This window comes from Colossoma macropomum, unplaced genomic scaffold, assembly GCF_904425465.1.
Source record: "Colossoma macropomum unplaced genomic scaffold, Colossoma_macropomum, whole genome shotgun sequence".
NCBI classification, from domain to species: Eukaryota; Metazoa; Chordata; class Actinopteri; order Characiformes; family Serrasalmidae; genus Colossoma; species Colossoma macropomum.
In genome coordinates, this window is record NW_023494809.1 from 8,377,715 (window position 1) to 8,397,985 (window position 20,271).

At 39.1% G+C, this 20,271-nt stretch overlaps 1 protein-coding gene across 1 annotated transcript in view; it reads right to left on the bottom strand.

The window, feature by feature from the left end:
- The window catches only part of ntrk1 (neurotrophic tyrosine kinase, receptor, type 1), a 57,776-nt gene extending 38,610 nt beyond the window's left edge, over nucleotides 1–19,166 (bottom strand). The window contains 5 exon segments of the mRNA XM_036558155.1: nucleotides 3,641–3,792; nucleotides 5,130–5,198; nucleotides 13,867–13,938; nucleotides 14,375–14,449; nucleotides 18,806–19,166. Of these exon segments, the coding sequence (XP_036414048.1) occupies nucleotides 3,641–3,792; nucleotides 5,130–5,198; nucleotides 13,867–13,938; nucleotides 14,375–14,449; nucleotides 18,806–18,993 (556 nt within the window). The 5' untranslated portion in view covers nucleotides 18,994–19,166.
- Nucleotides 19,167–20,271: the final 1,105 nt, after the last annotated feature.

A 20,271-nucleotide genomic window follows, 5' to 3' on the forward strand; every position in this document is an offset into this window, starting at 1 on the left:
GACTCAGACAGTATAACTGGCCCTGTGTAAATAGATACTCAGTACTGTGGAAAGATCTGAGATCATCCTTCATTTATCTCATTTCCAGTCCTTCTCCTGTAATTTTTTATGAGACTTGCCTTCAGTCTTTCAGAGAAATCTGCAGGGATATTTTTCCACCCCACCCAAATCCAAACATATTCAATTATGTTAAGGTCTGGGCTCTGAGGTGGTCAGTCCATTCTTCTGAGAACAGTGTGGAACAGAGTAGAGCTTGATCTTCTCCTCTCTCTCAAAGATGAAAGCTTTAAGTGCTGTTTATCTGATGGGGACAGTTTTGGTGTCTACTAGGTCTTCCAGGTGGTTGTTAGGAGCCCCATTTTCTCTGTTACTTTAAACAATTTGATTAAAAAAACTTATTTTCCATTGATTTTCCTCTTCCTTTTGCAAGTGGATTATGTTGGATCTAATCTCCTCCAAAATATCTTATGAAAACTGAATAACATAATTAAGGGCATTTTGACTGGAAATTACAGGAATAGTTTGGCAGAAAAATCAAATTTACACAATTTTCCCTTTATCCCAGGTACAGTCGATTGGCCAAGACATGTTTGGCATCCAAATGTTGCTTCTTCTGTTTAGAACTGGAGCTAGGAGGCAAACACTGCTAAGAATCACTAGAACTCAATGGTCACCCAAATAGCCCAAATTGTTTCAGTAAAAATACAAAACTTTTCTCAAACCACATCCAGGCCTTTATTAAGGTTGCACAGACTTGCCGATGTGGTTTACAGCACAGTATGACTTACCATGAGCTATAAAAATAATAAAATAAAACCTTAAGGCTATGGGAAGACATTTCAGACAACACCAGGACTGATCTTGGACCAGACTGCTCTGCATTTATGATGGTCGTTCTCACACATGCTGATTCTAGATCAGCACTCCCACTCCTGAGGTAGTTTGTGAATACAGACCTTGATTTTGAAAGTGGCTGCCTGCAGTTTTGTTCATTTTTATAGCTCACAGAAAGTCATACTGTGCTCTAAACCACATCAATAAGTTCTTAATGAAGACCTTAATGAAGACCTGAATGCTGGAAAATTGAGTAAATGTGATTTTTCGTCAAACCATAACTTTGAATAAATGAAAGGTGGTCCCTGACTGTTGCCCAATACTGTAGTGAGGCACTGTATGTAAAATATTGAATAAAAAATTATGAACATAGTATTAACTGCATTTTTGAAATGTAGCACTACTGGTGCGAAACAAACCTCAGAAAAATGAAATATTGTGAAACGTATTGTGTATTGTTAAATTATCTTCCGGTATTTTTGATATTACTATGTTATTTGCCATATCGCTCACCTGTATTTGGAACTGGCATAGTCGTACTGCAGTGTTCTAAGAGGACTGTTCATTGTAAACAGTAGTGAACTGTGACTATTAGTGCTAGGCCTTCAGTTTGGGCCAACAACAAAAAACACTTCTACAACAATGGTAATTTCTGCTAGACCCCCTATGGTATTTTAGTGTGTTAGCGCTAGGCTAACGTTGGTGCACATGAACAGTTTTTGGTCATTCTAGATTAAACACAGACATTTAAAGCTTGTGAAAGACATTAATGTATGTTACCTTGTAGTTGTTTTACAGTGACTCCTTCAGTAAAGAGCCCTGCCGCTGTTTTCTGTTTCTAACAACTAACTGAAACATGGTTAAACTCCTGAGGTCAGTGATGTATCTAGAACTTCCGGAAGGCCTGGAGTGATGTTTTTTCTCTTTCAACATAAATCAAAACGTAATTGGTTGATTCTACTCTCACTTCCTAATTATGTTGGGAGTTAATATAATGTTTAAGGCCTTCAGCTGAGCTCTTGAAGCCAGCCGGCTTGGCTGTATCTACCTAGATACCTTTAGATATCATGTGTGATGGTTTACCTTATGAAATTCATTATTAATTATTCTAAATTTGATGCCTGCAACGCATTCCAAAAAAAGCTGGGACAGGAGGATGTTCACCACTGTTGTCATTCTTCTGTTTTACAAGTCTTTAGCTGTGCAAATGTAGAGGGACTTTGTTGTCATATTTTCAGCTTGATAAGACCCATTTTAATGGGAGACAGTTCTGGACTGCAGGCAGGCCAGTCTAGCACCTGCACTTACTAATTACACAGCCATGCTAGTGTAACGCTTGAATATTTCTTGGTGTTGTCAGGTTGAAATAAGCATGAGTAGCCCTGATAAAGACAGCCTTGAAAAAGTTCAGCCCTAGTGGTGACTTTACAGATGTGCAGGTTACCCACTAATAACTGCATACAATGACAGATCCTGGCTTTTGAACTGGTAACAATCTGGATTGTGGTTTTCTTCTTTGGTCCAGAGATGTTCATTATTTCCATAGGCAATGTGAAAGGCTTGGCTTGTCATACCACAATACACTTTTCCTCGGTGCATTTCCTCAGTCCATTTCAGATAAGCTAGAGCCCAGAGAAATTGGCAGCGTTTCCGGATGTTGTTGATATACGGCTTCCGCTGTGTATAGTACAGTCTTAACTTGCATTTGTGGATGCAGCGATGAACATTCACAACATTGTTGTGTATTCACAACAGAGTCCATGTGGTGACATCCATCACAGAAGCATGTCTATTTTTAATGCAGTGCAGTCTGTGGGGTCGAGAGGTCACAGGCATTCAGTTGTGGTTTTCAGCTTTTTCCTGTATGCACTTTTTTTTGTATGGACATTTTTTCCAGATTACCCAAATCTGTTGATAATATTATGCACTGTAGGGCGTTGCATTCCCTCAGTGGGGAAAAATGGGCCTCATTCACCAAAATCTTCCGAAGTTTTTCTTAAAGTTGCTCTTGAGAAGTGTCCTAAGAAAAAGTGTACATCGGATTCATGACATATTCTTAAACTGCATAATTGTTCGTACTTTTGTGCTCTGGAATGTGTGTAGATTCTGTTCTTACCTAAGGACAAATCCCAAATAGGAAAACATTGGTGAATGTCAGAACCTTTGTGAGTTTTAAGAAGAAATTTCTTCTTAAGAATGGTTTATAAATGAGGCCCATTATTTTTAAACAGCTGGATTTTTTGTTGATGCATTTTTGGCAAAGTGGCGAGCCTCCGCCCATCCTTGCCCATAAAGGACTAGGCCTTTCCTAGATGCTCCTTTTCTATCCAAGCTTGATTGCATCACCTGTTAACCCCTTAAAATCCTTATTACGTACTAAGCCTTAATATTCAGTAACTACAGGGACTTCAATACAAACTGGTTGAGCTGTTTTTAGGTTATAGAAGTGTGTAATAAAACTGCCCTCTGCCATTTAAGGGGTTAAAGATGTGTTTCGACATTTTACAATGTACCTAGTCTAAATTTTCCCATTGCAACTTTTTTGCAACACGTTGCAGGCATCGGTTTTAGAATGAATGTATATTTACAAAAAACAAATTTGATAAAACACTAAATATCTTGTCTTGCACTGTTTTGTTGAAATACAGGTCAAAGTAGATTCACTAATCACTGCTTTCTGTTTTTATTTGCATTTTACGTACTGTGCCGATTTGTTTTTTTTAGATCTCAGAAATAATGAGGCCTTCTCTGAGGGTCTCTGAATGTTCCCTAAAGCAGGTTTTACTCCTCTAATATGTGCACTTACTGCAGTTCTCCATCACAAAGCTGTCCAGCTGAATGCTGCTGCCGTTGTATCTGCAGCTCTGCTGACTGTCGATGTCTACTTGCTTTGATCTTTGCCACTGCTGTAACCAGTAGATATCGCACGAGCAAACAAGAGGGTTATCCCTCAGAACTCTGGGAAAGAAACATAAAATGTGAGTAGATGTCTGTTGGATTGGTTCTATTGTCAAATATTTTGACCGGGATGCATGTTCAGCGACACTGACTGAACCCTTTAACATAACAGTCATAACTGTAGACTAAGGTTTAACCTCAAGTCATGTACATTTACTCATTTGGCAGCTGCTCTGAATTTTTCGCAACTTTTTTAACCTTTTAATCACGTTACAGAAGTAGGCAGTAGCAGTGTTAGGAGTCTTGCCCAAGGACTTTTATAGATATAGCATGGTATTCCTGCCCAAGTGGGGAATCAAACCATAATCTGCTGCACAGACAGCAGTAGTGTTACCCACTAGATTTTTAAAGACAAGTTCTAAATTCTATATTTACTGGATGAAACTGTTGTTCAACGTGCCAAATGTGTCAAATGTGGAACACTGAAATACCTCGATTTCCCCTTGTTTTGCTTAATTATGAAATTTTCAATCATTTGGATTTTTTTATTACAGTCATTTGCAAAAGTTTGAATACCCCCAGTCAAACTCCATGTTTTGTTAATTTTCTAAGTGAAAATAGGTTTCACTCTTTTTTTTTCAGAGAAAAATAAAAGTTTTTTTTCAAAAATAAAAATATATAAAAAGTGGGTCCGTGGTCATTTCTGTGTGGAGTTTGCATGTTCTCCCTGTGTCTGCATGGGTTTCCTCCCACAGTCCAAAGACATGCAGTCAGGCCAAATGGACACGCTGAATTGCCCCTAGGTGTGAGTGTGTGTGTGATTGTATATGTCTGTCTGTCTGTCTGCCCTGCGATGGACTGGCGACCTGTCCAGGGTGTATCCTGCCTTCCGCCCAATGACAGCTGGGATAGGCTCCAGCACCCCACCGTGACCCAGAAGGATAAGCGGTTTAGATGATGTATGCATGTAATATAAAAAGTGCCTTACCTTTTGCACAGGCTACATTTAATGTTTTTTTGTTAATATGTTAAATTCAGTTAATAAACAGTAATTATGCATTAAAATTTGGAGAAGTGTGTTCTCTGAAGAGGATGTGTAACTTATTTTCATGTAGAAAATCAACAAAACATGTAATTTGACCAGGAGCACTTTTGCATACGGCTTTATCTTTACGGGGTCTGCCTCTAATCAATACAAAAGAGTAAGAATATTGTATTGTGAGCATCATTAGAACTGTATTAAGTTTAACTCTGAGGTTTAGCTCAAAGGCTTGCCAGTATTTATTTCAGATACCAGTCAAATAAGTCAGTTTAGTGAAACTCTGGAGAAAACAACCTTGTAATGAAGACAAATTAAAGAAAGAAAGCAGCGAAAGAGTGAACAGAGTTTTACTCACAGGTTTAGGAGAGGAAGGGAGTGGAACACTCTCCAGCTGATGTGCACAAGTGAGTTTATGGCCAGGTTCCTAAACCAAGAATTGGGAAACAGTAGAAACAGTTTATGCATTAAATTCACCATTTTAATTATATTCAGTTCTTTACTCTACTGAAACCTACGGAAGACCAGAGAGGCTATGAGGTAGTTACACATTTCTGGATTGTTTTCTTTAAATAACGAGTTAATTATTTTGTTATCTCAAGATAACAAAGTTGTTATCTTGAGATCACAAGATAATTAACTTGTTATCTCAAGATATCAATCCAGAAAATTATAGCAACAGCTCATGGCCTTTTCAAGCTTCTGTAGAAACCTACCATTATTGTTTTATGTCATGTCATCATATTTCATATTTATATAACCATTTTGCAAACTCTTTTAAACCTTTGGAATTAAACAGGCTGTTTTTGTTTCTATGCTCTTAAGACTGATAAATATAAATGACCTCTCTTCAGATTGGCTGCCCTACTATGCCTAGTTCTAAAACATGCAGTTACAACACCCCCTATCTTGGTAAATGAGCAAACTACTAAAAACTGCTGACTCAGCGGTCCTATGTGAATATATTCATGGCTGTGACATCACAACCATGGCGTTGTTTGTTTTTGCAACTTGTTTCCATATGTCTGCTGTATGGAGGGTGTACAGGTGAAACTAACAGTGTTTACATAGTATATCAAAGTCTTTTCTTCGAAAAACCAAGCTGGCAAAATTTATCTAGACATGGGCCCTTTTAGGCAGCCAGACCCTGTTTCTAAGACATTATATATCTCACTAAGGATGGACTAATGCTTAAAGATGCCACAGCATTTACTATGATGCAACAATTAGACACTATATGATCTCCTGCCAGGATGTCAGACTTTGCGATATCATAGCCTGGACTGGCAACAGAGCTACATTATAGTTCCCATTAAAGATAAAAGCAAATAATTCATATCCTGCATTTTAAAAAACATTGGCATGCTTCTTGGTGTTTGGCACATTAGCAGATTAGCCACCGCAAGACAGAGAAGTTTGCGCCTGGGCTGAGTTTCATAAGCTGGATGAAACAGCTTTGTGTCCTGAAGGCAAGACAGGCCTCATGTGCGAAAACAACCGAGAGTTCATGATGATTTACTGCAGGCCGCAAACAAACAGCTTCGAGTTTTACTTTCTGTAAGTACTTTCCATGTTTAATGCTACGAGTAAAGGAAACAACACCACAAGTCATTTTTAGTACCACATGAGAATCACTGACCATTAATTTTGTGGTTGTCGGCTAAGACGCTTCTACTGTTATGCTAAAATCATCTGATTATGACTTTTGAATGGCCTCCCTTTGATATGTTGTTCATTTTAAACTGCCATGTGGTCGTCTGACAATATGGGATCAGCAGATGAAAATGAAGGCTTTGAAGCAAAACTTCAGCAAACTAAATGTTCTTCTTACCCTGAATAGACATGCTTTGCACTTAAGCTACAACACCAATGTAGATAAGTAACAGAAGCTCAGTTACAAATTAGCATTAGCACTACAAGCCTAAATTATCACATTTGCTCAGGCTGCTAGTTAGTAAGCTAATAAATAATCTCAGATAGTCTTGCTTATGTGGTTTCTGACACTATATGAAAAACTGTAACAAAGTAAACTGTAAAAATGGACAAAAGTACAGATAAAAGCAAGATAGCCGCTACTACTGTTTTTAGCTATGACATACTGTTGTCTGATGCTAACTGGGGTGTTAGCTTCCATTACTTGTTAGCTACATTAGCCTCATAACTCCAGTAAACTAAAGAAGCGAACTTTAAACCTCTTGGCTGATTGATTATGTTTGGGAAAAGGGGGAAATTGAGTAAATGAGTGAGGGCATAAAACAAAAACCTATTATAGGCTAAAGCCGTATTTGGACAGGATTAGTTTTACATGAGGAGATGGAGTCATTATTACTTTACTAGCATTTCTCAGTGATTTAGCCCTGCCTGAATGCGCCATGTCAGTCATTATTACCATCTGTGCGCTCTCGCTTTACTTCCAGCGCCTTTTACCTTCAATTACCAAGCAGTAGAAATAACCTCAGGTTTTATTAATCCTGTGCAAATCGACATATCAGTAAGAATGCTGATGACGTGAGAAAGGAGTTTCTTAAGTACGGAGGCACTCAAATAAACGTTCACTTTTGTTATTTGCGGCTATAATTATGTACCCAGTTAGCAAAATTTGTCTGGCTCGCCTGTGGGCCACATCCTTGGTTTGTTCTGGCCCAGTATACGGCTTGGTTCTCGGCCCAGATCTGACCCACACACTGTAAAGTGAGTAGAACTAAAGGATATGGCCCAAATCTGGTCCCAGTCTGGCCCAACTACATTGTTGGTCCACAATATTCACGCCAGAATTGTCCCACAAATGTAGGCATGAGGCAAAACAGTGTGAAGCTGTCCAGGACCTGGCCCTATTCTGGCCCACATGCCTGACATCTTCCCGGTAGACAACCAACACTCACATAGGAAAGCCAGAATAGGCCCAAAACTATATAAACTAGCTATCTGGCTAACGTTACTGTCTTACCTCACAAGTACAACATTACAGAAAAACATTCGATTTTGTGTGGTGAAGTTGACTGCTTGCTGTGAATTCCTAAGCTAATACAATGGTAATGACATGCTGCATTCACTTAAGAAGGCAAGGTAAACAGGGTATGAAGTAATGGCTAAATTAAATGTTCATTTTCTATACTTTGTGGAGTAAAACTAGTGTTTAAATCGAGCAGCCACTCATTTCTGTCATTTATACTAAGATTTCTTATCCCCTGTGATTCGGTCATTACAGACGTCCTTGAACTGGTGAAAAATGAACCTTGTTTTCAAAAATCACCTCCGTCACACTCTGTGATAGAAATGCTCAGTCCGATATGTTTTGTCCTGTGTACCTGTGTCACTGGATCCTCTGACATTGTCTAGCAGTCAAAATACAAAAAATGCTACATACATGCTACAAGCAAGCTAACACGTGTTCGCATTGAAACAATGTTTCATGAAAGTAGGTCTACTATTTAAACTTCAGCACTTTTGTATACTAACACTCGCTACTCAAACTGTGTGCTACCAAAGTCCTTTTAGGAAAAGTCAGCGGCCATCGAAAAGTCTGTTCACTCAAGCAACACCACTGGGCAGTTATTTCAAGCCATACCAGACTCCTATCTCTTTGAATGGGGAGACCAAAAACTGAAGGCCAAATTACTGTTTAAAAAACATTATTGAAATAACCAGTAAAGTCTGATAAAAATCTCTTAAATAGTTTGTAGTCTTTGGCTCAAAAACACACAAAAAACATGATTTTTCAGGTTGTTCTGGCTACTTAGCTTGCGCAGATCTCCACAACGGTTGGGGGGGGTGGGAGGTTGGCTTTCCTCGCTCGCATCACAATATCGACCCTTCTCCAGCAAGCTGATTGGCAGGACTTTCTCCTCAAACAGGTGCCATGTTGAGCGTTACAAGCTTTCACATTCATATTTGAACCAGCGACTGGCCTCCTCATTTATAACATCTCTGGTAATACTACTGTCAAAGCAACTTAACCACCACATTTGACAGAGCTTGCTGATTTTGTTTGGGTATTTTGGTGAGCTTGCTCATCTTATGATGCCAAATCAGTGTGCAGCAGTTAGCATGTAGCAATATTTGTATTTCATCTCCTTAACACCCTCATAATTCAGAGGATCCAGTGAAAATGTACATACGGCAAAATGTATTGAGTTTGGAACATGGCAGCCTATTTTCAACACAGCTTTAATTTCTCCCGTAGAAAAAAAACAGTTTAGACCTGGAGTTCCTAATGTGGGCATAATGCTGACTACAGAACGCTAACCCAACTACGGATATTCAACAATCTATATAATATACAAAGGTATATAATCAATAAATGGTTGCCAGATTTGGTAAAATGTTTTCTTTTCTAAAAGTACACTACAGTTCAATAGCTTGGAATCACTTGTTATGTTAATAATTGTTATTCGATAATAAATTATATAGTGTAGATTTAAATGTTCATGAAAAATATCATAAAACCGTTCAGTTATTCACACTAAAGTATTTTTGGGAGAATTTATGGGAATAGAGAACAAATTTTTATTTATAGTAATTTTGATATTAATTCTATTATAAGTTACTTCACAATGCTTTACAGCTTTCTCAATTACTGTGAATCATCTACAGCTCTGTTCATTGTTGAAAATGTCCTAATTATTTTACAAAGTGTTTAAAACACAGAATATTAGCGTCATATTAGAATCACTACATACAGGTATTGCAACAAAATTGGTTTCATATTAATAAAACAGTGATTCCAAACTTTTGAGCAGTAGTATAGTTGTATATTTCAGACATACATATTCCAAACTATCGCTTTAAGGGCAGAGCGGCTGGTGGCACTGGGGACGGAGCACGCTTCAGGGATACAGATTCTCTGTGGCAGGACTAATGGGGGCCAGCAGGGGTTCAAATATTTGTTTTCCTCGTTTCCAAAAGTTCATGTCAGATGGGTTAGCCATCAGGGCCTATCTATTACCGGCTCGATTCCTCCCCAGTGCCAGGGGGGTTTGGTGGGGGCTGCAGGGGGGACAGCAGCTGCCACCAAGTACTGGAAGAAGGAGGAGCACTGGTGGCTTGTGAACAACTACTAACACTGCAAAGATTCAGGGAGATCATTTAAATGAAACAATACAAATATCCCTCAGCCATCTTCCTCACTGTAGCCTGTACTTTCTTAGCCCTCAACCCCCACCCCCCACCGCTCCACAGCAATGCCCCCCATCTTAGAGACACATCTGCTCCCACTACACATCGCTCTGTGAAATATTGATTAAGTCATAATGGACCCTTAGTGGAGTGTATTTATTATGCATCAGCTGTCAATAAGACGCCAAAGTGAGCGAGTAAAAGGTGACTGCTGGATGTCGTCTCCGGTTTCATCAGGGGGAGACTCCCCCCGCCATTCTCCACCATTCCCCCCTCCACCGCCACTTTCCCCAAACCCCATGTCACCAGCTCCTCTCTGACCGCTATCACCCCTATCAACAACACCGAGCCGTGTCGCACAGGCAGTGGGGTGAAGACGACAAGATGGTCAAGATAAGGGTCAGTCACTTACAGACGGCTCACAGCACAGATCTGCCTTTGTCTACATGTGGACGTTAATAGCAGGCTGACCCATAATCTCCACTCTTAAAAACAGAGATGCCACAAGAGACCATGGAGGAGCCACTTTTGGTTCCCTAAAGAACCATTGTTGAAAAAGATATTTGTAAGTGTGAAGAACCTTCACATAAAGGTTCAACACTGATTCCTAGAAAAGTTCTTCCTTTTACATTATGTGGAAATTCTTTAAACTTCAAAAGGTTCTTTACACTCACACATCTCATGTACAAAAATGGGTTCCTTAAGAACCATAGATTGAAGGTTCTTTCAAACATGCTTCCTCTCTGGCATGGCAGAGAACTTCTCAAAGAACCGTTTGTGGTCCTTTATATATGAATAAGACCAGATATTTCAATTTTCTAGATTTTTGTCTAAATGAAATCTTGTTAGTGAACTCTAGTTGTTATTATTATTGATATTATTATTATGAATATTATTATTATTATTATTTTTCCTGAAGGTCCCCTGATAGCAAAAGGATAGTGGACCACTGGTGGCCCATTGATGGCAGAGCTGGTGCTCCACCAGTGTTTTGCTCAGCAGTAATAGACGAAATTCCACTTATCATTGCTTATTTTACACTTCAAATTACTAATTTATTCATTTTTCCTTCCTTCCTTTTTTTAGTTATTCTTTCTAAGTTAGTTTAATACATAATTGTCACACTGTGTTTTTCGAACACTGTTTCAAGCTGTCCATCTCCCTGTTGCTAAGCAACAGTAGCGTCATAGCTGTCCGTGGGCTGTGCTGGCTGGCTAGGGTTAGCAGCTGCAGTTTGTTCTGGCAGCATTATTTGTATGAATTCAACGAAAAACCAACAAGTCAAATACAATGAAAACAGTATCTCTTATTTTCTTTGTGAGTTTCTTCTCATTTCAGTCATGGCCAGTTCTACCTGCTTGCTAGGCCTCCCCCATCAAAAGATGCTACCAAGCTGGGAGAGTGAAGGTTAGCACACGTGACGCTCCACCACATCTTCTCAAACTGCCACTAACATGGGCTCACTGGACAGACACTTGGAGAAGAAAGTTAACTGCTAATTCTGTTGTCAGTTAACAGACGTGTTGGCTAGCATCATGTTGAGTGATGCAGGGAGAAGGAGGGCCATCCCTCCCACACAAAAAGGGAGCGAGACCAGACTCCTGGCCACAGACTGACCTTGCAGTTTCCTTAAAACAGGGCCAATGCTTAGGCAGAAAGTAATATCTCATGCTGTAATTTCTGGGAGTCTATGCTTTAAGGTTTCTTTAAGCTTTAAAATGGCAGTTGCATTTTAAATCATATTGGCTTAATTTTCCATAGTGTATTGTGTACTTGGGCTGACAATTACTGACTCGGATTTCCCAAAGGAAAGAATAATTCTATATGAGACGCCCTCTTAATCTCACTAACTTCTCCTAGATATGACTAAGTTTTATTATCGTTACTTTGGCAGATATCACATCTCTAAAATTTGACACGTTGATGAAGATATTGTTTTACATATGACTGAAAGTCCCAGGAAACACAAAATGTTTGTGTGATACTAAAATTGAGTGTTTCAATAAACTAAATCCAGCATAATAATAATAATAATAATAATAATATTAAAAAACCCTGCTTATCAGACTGGGAATTGTCTGGCTGTGGCCTGATGAGCAGGCATGATTGACAGCCCTCACTCCCAGCATTCCCAGCCTGTAACACCACTAAAGCAGACCCAAACAAAACAGCGTGAGCCAGTGTCTGAGAGAAATGAGTGAAACGGGCTAACAAGTGGTGCCCTAGGCCCCCCTGTGACCGTAGCTCACCAAAAATGTTATCCAGCTTATGACAACGTCTTAAAATGGGAAAAATTCTTATTCACTTTACAGGTGAATGTTTGTCCAGGTAATGCTGGCCGGTTGACTGAACGAATGGACAAATGGATGCCCTTGCTAGCTCAGTAAGTCAGCTTTTGTTCATTGTTAGCTTTTTTCATGCTACGTTTCTCTGATTTGCAAAGAGAGAAAGTAGCACAGTCTGGTTAAAGTTGTGTAGGTCGGAGGAGCCACATCCTTGTGATTGATGAGGATACTACCCAAGATTAGGAGTGCTGAGTCTACATCGACGGTGGAGAATTTTGGTAAAATACATCAGCCATTTAGTGGACACCGGGAAGTTATTCACAGGACCTACTTTGTACATGTATATAATAGCATTTAACACTAGGAAAGAGACCCAGCTTAAGCACAAGTTGTTGTGCTTTATTAAAAGGCTGTACTTGGCCACAGCCACGCCATACAGGAGAGCTTTCGTCAAGCAATTCACTAAAAGCCTTGCTACATCTTGCTTCCTGACGCTGTCTACTGACAGATGCAGTGCTTTCTATTCTAATGGCACACACTACAGGTTACCCCACCTTCACAATAAGAGTCCTTGTCCAAATAACCCAGTTAATAAAGAAGAACTAACACTCTAAAACTAACACATAACATTATGAACATGCTACTATACACTGTGTTCCATATTATTATGCAAGTGATATCGCAGTAGGATTTCAGTATAACGAGCATTTAGTTTTTAGTTTTTCAAATAAAGTCATTCTTTGTCTTATTTCTCATATCTTGTTAGATAACAGATATCAAAAATGGCATGTGCATAATAATTTGGATATTGTGTGACTGCTAGAGCAAGATTAGCCTACTATTCCTTAGAAAGAAAACATGGATTTAAGTTCTCTACACTGTTACAAATAAAGGTTCTGTGCTGGTATATTTTTCATTCATCAAGGTACAAACAATGTAAATGTTCCCTCAAAGTACAACAGCGATTTTAAGGTCCAACTGTGTATCTTAAATAAGTTTTTCCTAGTGTAAAAGTACATATTTGTGCTTTTCGCAATCTAATGTTTTAAAACTGTTTACCGTCTCTTTAATGTTATTGCTACACTATGGGGTCTGAGAGTAACGCAATTTCTGTATGTCCTGTACATATTGTAGTATTGACAATAAAGCTGACTTGACTTGACTTGAAAACAGAACAATAAAATAAAAAGCCTGGAGATGAGACGGGGTGTGTGGAGTCAAAACAACTTAGAAAATATAATTTCAATCAATTATGGTACAATTATGTTCCCTGACGAAAGGTACTGAAATGTACCCAGTGACAGGAGGGGTACTGCCCCAGTGAGAGTTTCATACCTTTTTCTTTTTTTTAACTATTTTGTGTTTCACTCGTCTCACCCCAGTTTAAGCTCAATGAAGGTGTAACATCTCAGAAATCTTTCAGCAGTCCATCAGCGCAGATGAAGACCTTAGGCTTTTCTCATTCACTGCCAGAACTTCTTACAATGAAATTATTATCTCTTTCCAGAAATCAATGATCCTTCATTAATACAATATTGATTTCTCACTTGATCCAAGGGGTGAGGACTGAGAACAAGTCACCATTTGGGTCAGAAAGCGATGATCAGCAGTGATGGACGGTTGCAAACAATGACATGACAGCAGATTACGGAAAAAGGCAGGATGTTCATTTGAATAAAGACATTAAAAACTTACACATATTGGAGCTTGAAGTTGTTTTGGAAGGCATTATCAGAGATGAAGACCAGCCCGCAGTCTGTGACTGTGCTGTAAGAGAAACCACAAACACAAGGCAAACAAAGGGAATCTTACACGGAGTGGCAGCCAGTCAACTGATCGTATCTCTAGACACAGACATACATCAAGGTTGATTAATCATAATCATGTAAGTCAGGCCAAACAGATTCATGACTCAACCAACCACAGGAAACAATACTTAAAGTGACATGCGAAGAAGCTGGTGCCTCCTAGCTTCCATCCGCTAGCCACATTAGCATGTTTTTCTTAGGATATATTTTTCTGAGATTTATCTTTACCAAACATTAAACCATTTTAGCAAGACTGGATGTGTTTTGTGCTTCAAACTAGTCTATATTCAAAGATATTGAGGCACTCTGCTGTAGCCTACATTGAGTTTCCAGTGGTGCTAAGTTGCTAATGTGCTTGAAACTACAGATTTATTCCAAACTGTTCAGATACTCACAGGTTCTTCAGCTCTCTGTAGTTAGCAAGATCTATGTCTGTGATATTCTCCAGGTTGGACTGGTTCTCGATGTAGCTGGTAAATCAAAGACAAAAAGAAGCTTATTTAATATTTTAAGCAGTTCAAGCACTGAATAAGACTGTTGTTAGCATTCAGGAGTGGATCAGTCACTGCAAAATGCTTCAGTAGCTGCATATCAGTGTAGATTTTCCATCAAATAGGCCTTGAGTTGATATATTTCGACATATTTTATGAAAATAGTGGCTATTTTTTCCTACTGCACAATCAAAGTTTAAAGAACACTCTAAACTGATAAAGTGACAGGAAAAACATGCTAAAGCACATAAAACCACAACAACAGGATCAGGAATAATTCTAATATAGAGAAAGGCAGTAAACAGTAAAGGCCAGAGGTCACTGACCTCAGACACATGAATAAACATGGACTTCAATGTTTGCAGTTGTCCTTGGAATGTTCAGAAAAAAAAGTGACAAACCAAACAAACCAGAGTGAACAGGGGGAAAACATTTTAGAGCAGGGGTCTCATACTTAAATTATCCAGGAGTGACTAGCCAAGTCCCCTTTGAAAGGGGGGAAGTTAAAAAAAAAATTGCAGGAAAAAGTGTATCATAATACGATTTTTTTTTTACTAAATTATATTACATATTCACTCATTTACGTGCATCTTGATCAACATTTATGTTCTTTTTTTCACCACAATCACTACTACTTTTACAAAAACAACAACTACTACTAATAATAATAATACTACTAATAATAAAAATAATATTATTTATAAAATTGTATAATATATATATATATATATATATATACATTATAAATATAACGATTATTATTATCATTATTATTATTAATACTAGTAGTAGTAGAAGAAGTAATATTCAATTAAATCAAGAAAACTTGCGTTTAAGAGTAGAATTATATAGGACTCTTATTGTGGTAGCATTATTATTCCTGCTGAATGCGAGGAAAGTTATTGCGAGTGTTGGCAGAGTGGTTAATTCTGCGTTTTTGGTGGATTTGTCCTACGATTCTATTAATTCCTTATTTCTGACATGCTGTATCTACCACTACATTCTAGATGAATCCACAAAGGCAGACTTAACTAACTATCTGCCTGAATTAGAATAATAGCTAAATTAGTTATAACACATTTACAACCATATCCACTCTGTAACAGTCAGTGTTTAAGCTGTTTTAGTTTGAGTGGTTCTTCTTGTGTGCACCACTCTATTTTTGCTTGTAACAGCGTAAGAATAAGTAGAAGTAAGAATGATGCTGGTATGATGGTCAGCACCAATGTAAGTTAATTGGATCACCAGCAAAACTAGCCTTTGTTGTGTTTTGATGCTGGTATGCTGGTCAACCAGAATGACCAGGGTAGGATGACCAGCTTAACCAGAACCAGACTAGCACTAGACCAGCCTAAACCAGCATATACCAGCATCAAATGCTTGCTGGTCAGCGCTGTTTTTTCCAAAAACATATGCAGTACAGGCAGATTTAACTGTATCAAATACTGTGTTGCATGGCTCCTGTAACAGTATAACAAGAATACAGTAATAATACATCAAAACATACAGTATCATCAGTTTTACTGTAAAACTGGGACAGAGAAGTACTTTGTTGAAGGACCACCGTCTTCACCTCAACAATTTTAAGTATTCCAAAATTTAAAAGCTAAACGAGCTGCTTTAATAATGTGAACTAACAGTGGAAAAGTTAGCTAATATTAACCTAGCTAGCTAGCATGCTTGCTGTGATTTGTCATGGTGGCGCTAAGCTAATGCTGATGTACTTTCTCATGCTGCGTTTAATACTGTACAGCTCTAGCTCAAACACGGACTTTTGAAGATTGTAAGATATGCATTACATATTTTTACTTTGTATACTGCAGTTTTACAGTGAATCCTTTAGTAAATTAAAGCCTAAATGTGAGTATTATTAGAGGAGCCTGTTAACCTGTTAGCTTTACTCAGCTGGTTATATTTTCACAAAAACTTGACTCTTTAAGTGCAATTTAATAGCAATTTTAAAACTTCTGTTTCACTTCCAAATGTATGAGTGCATATATAACATTCATAAAAGAGCATATTGTTGATTACAGTGCTACACTGTTGACAACATGCAGTCTTGTAGTTTTGAGGGTTGTAAACATTAATAGCAGTATTTACGAGAGTTGTCTTGAAACTTTTTTAAAGGTGGACTAATAATCAAACACATTTGTTAATATTCTTTCAAAATGACTTGTTTTATGACATTAAGAAAAGTGCCACGTATCCTGTTGGTACTGAATGCAGGATAAATGTACTACCGCTGGAACCTTAAGGCATAAATACCCTCCCAGCTGAGCAAGGAAGATGATGACGACTATGATCTTATCTTATCTTCAAAGAAAGAAAAGAATGTTGTTGGTATTGATGGTGGTTATGATGAAGAAGAATATGATCTTTCATTTATCAACAATAAAAGTTCTTCTAATGGAAAATCTGCTGCCGTTTCTTAGCAAGACTCTTCAGTCCAGCATTTTGCTACACAGTCCAGAGCACAAACACATATTTATTTGTGTCTGATTGAGCCATAGGGCTGTAATGTAATTACAGGGGAGGTGGGATGAGGATCTTGAACCGCCCTCGCTTATTTGATTGAGCCAAGTGGGTAATATTTCATCTATTGTTCTCGGCTGGGCATTTGTCGGCAATTCACCGAATTGAATTTATGAGCATGATGCATGATGAATTCCTGCTGCCGGTATGGAGGTAATGGAGCCCCTAAGCTTTCTGCTTAGTCGGAGCTACGTTCCTGTTTTGTTTTAATGCATCTGCGTCTTCCCAACACATTGCAATTCACGGGTACAAGTGTTCGGTATAAACAGATGACTAAAGAGCATTCCGGGCTATTGATCGGAATGGTTGGTACAAATATCACCGCTGTGTGAGAGTTCCTCGAATCCAACACAGGCAAGTGTACAGAGAAAAAGCTGAGAAGTTTAGAAAATATCAGAGATGGTAGAGAAAGTGGAGAAGATGGAAGAGAGAGATGGTGCAAGGACAGTTTTTAAACATGTTGGATATCGTCAGCGTCATAATGAAACCTAATGAAACCATAATGAAACTCCCTTTTTTGGGATTTATTTTGTTACACCATTTAAAAGCACCAGCTTTTTACATTGCATGAGCATTTCGGCATAAAAGGACCAACAGAAATGGACTAAATTCACATTACATTTACATACTTCAAGGTTGAGAATGTTTCTTCCTTCTTCTATCAAGTTACCGCTTCTGATAAACAAGGTTTTCTGATAGTCGCACTACGATAGTGGAAGTTCCCATAATGGCCTGACTGATTCTCTGTTGGGGAGGAGGAGCACACTGTAGCGATATTACTGTATTACTCTGAAGAGGCTGAGGAGGGGTTTTCATCACTGTTTGTTATTTGAGATGCTCAGGTCTCAGAACTTCAGTTGGTACTAAACTCACAGTCCTCAAAAAGTCACAGTAACCGCTGATCAGTTCCCAGGACATGATGTTTAAACATTATGGAGATTGGAAACAAGACTGGAAATTCCTTTTAAAGCTATTAACCAAATTCAATGGCCTACTGTTCAAACCTGATGCTAATGTTACATCCAGTGATTGTACAGATGTATGTCTTCAACTTTATACAATGAACATGTGAAGCCTCAAACAGTTCTCTCAGCTCTGGCACTCTTTTGGTAGTTTATGTCTGGAGTTCCAAATTTTCAAGTAACCAGTGATTCAGTTTCTATCATATCTTCACAAAGTAAACATTTTCTGTGGTCCACATTCATCAGGAAGTGTACAAAGTGTACAAAGTCAGCCTGCAATCGTTACAGCACGTCTCAGAACCCCTGCAACAGGGTAATGTATTCATTCTTCTTCACTGATTGAAGTGGTTGCCAAGTACAAAGTTCACAGCCTTCGCAAACGCATGTATTAATGTATAATGGTATAGATTCCATCTGCAAGCATGCATCTCTCGTTCATGTGAATGCATGAAGGACATTTACCATGATTGAACTCTCCCTTTCCCTGGTTATTTTCATTTGCCCTACTTTCTAAGTGGTGCCTAAGTGTACTGAACAACACATCAAACTATGGCTGAACAAACTCAACGTTTCACAGCAGAACCTGCCAAAAGCTCCTGACCAAGTCAATTAGGCTTCTAATAACCAGCATAATTATGGCCAACTGTATGAGTCCAGCTCTAGTCCTGGAGGGCCGTAGGCTGGCACAGCTGGCTCAAGCACACCTGATTCACCAGAAAATCACTGGACTCTACCCTCTTCAGGCCCAGAATTGGACACTCTTCCAACTCACAGGTCATTCAAATCCCTCTACGGACAATTTCTCACCGCCTTCATGCACAGGAACCCCAGATAGACTCACATTTCTGTGACGTTTTCGCTCTCCTGTGGTGCCAGCGCCGGGATACTGGTGATGCCATCTTCTTCCAGGCACTGTAGCATGGCAAAGGAACAGCGGCAGGCACCTGGGCAGCCGCTAAGAGCGGGCTTAGCCAGGGGCAGCATCAGTGCCAGTGCCAAGGCCATCTGGCACGCAGCCTTCCCAGCCATGGTGAAGCTTAACCAGCAATCAGTTCAAGCACACTCTTCAGTGACCACTCTTCTTGCCGGCAATCAGGAAGGTAGCAGCTAGCAGCAGGTTCCACTCTTGGCAAAGACTTGTCTGGCTTGTGAGCTGAGGTATGGAGCTGCTGGAGCAGCAGTGAGGCAAGGGCCCTGGGGAACAGTTGGGCTGCTGCTGCCTCTCCTCTCCTCCCCTCGCTGCCTTCCCAGTCAGAGGTGGAGAGAGAGATGGGGAGGGGCAAGGCACTCCATTAGCTGTTGGGACGGGAGAGTGAGAGAGAGCGGTGGTCATCAGACACCTCCGGACAAGAGCAGGAGCCGGGCAGATGTGATTTGAGGCGGCAGGGAAGAGAAGGGAAGGGAAGGGGAAGGAGGCTGCAGGTGGACAGGATCGAGAGCAAGGCCACCACCTGTTAGAGCCAACAAACTGTGCGGAAGTGAAGGATCAGATATGTTTAAAGAGAAAACAAGAGGTAGAGAGAGAGAGAGAAAGAGAGATGAGACAATCACTGCCTGATGAGGCAAGCCATAGACCAAAGGATTAAACACAAAAAACGTCCCCAAAATGAAGACCACAGGTGGCAGTAGTGAGTATTAACTGTGAAAAGGCCGTAGATAAAGAAAATCCCAATCTCACAAAAAATCTCCAGGTCAGTTTAAACCAATTAGCTGGAAAAATGTACATAATTTCCATTTTACCCCAAATGTAGTTGAGTCAAGACGTGCTTAAATAGGGTGGCACTGGAGCTACAAGGGAAACGTAGCTAACAAGTAATAGAAGCTTATACCCCAAGTTAGCATAGCACAAACTGCATGCCTGAATTATGACGCAAATAATCTCAAATAAACTTGCTTGTGTGGCTTCTGACACATATGGCATGCTGTTATCTATAAAATGGACAAATGTTTGGACCACATTCAGACTTCAAGATGGCTGTTACAACTTTTTTTAGCTATTTTTTTGTCCTTTTTTACTTTTTGGAATATTGTTTTATTGTAATCAATGTAAAGGGTATATGGTACAAACTAACAAAAGGGGTGGGGGCCTTTATAGATGTCATCCTACATTGTGGTTATTAATATCATTACATTTATATAGAATAAAGTATATCCTATATGGATGATCCTAGTGCATTTGTTCAAATTCAAAGCTGAAAACACAGTTTGGACTTGGACTTTAGAATAAAATCCTTTTGCTTTGAGTGATTTTATTTTATTAAAATAAATGATTGAATGTTCCATTTTGTCACTACCAAAACAATCATG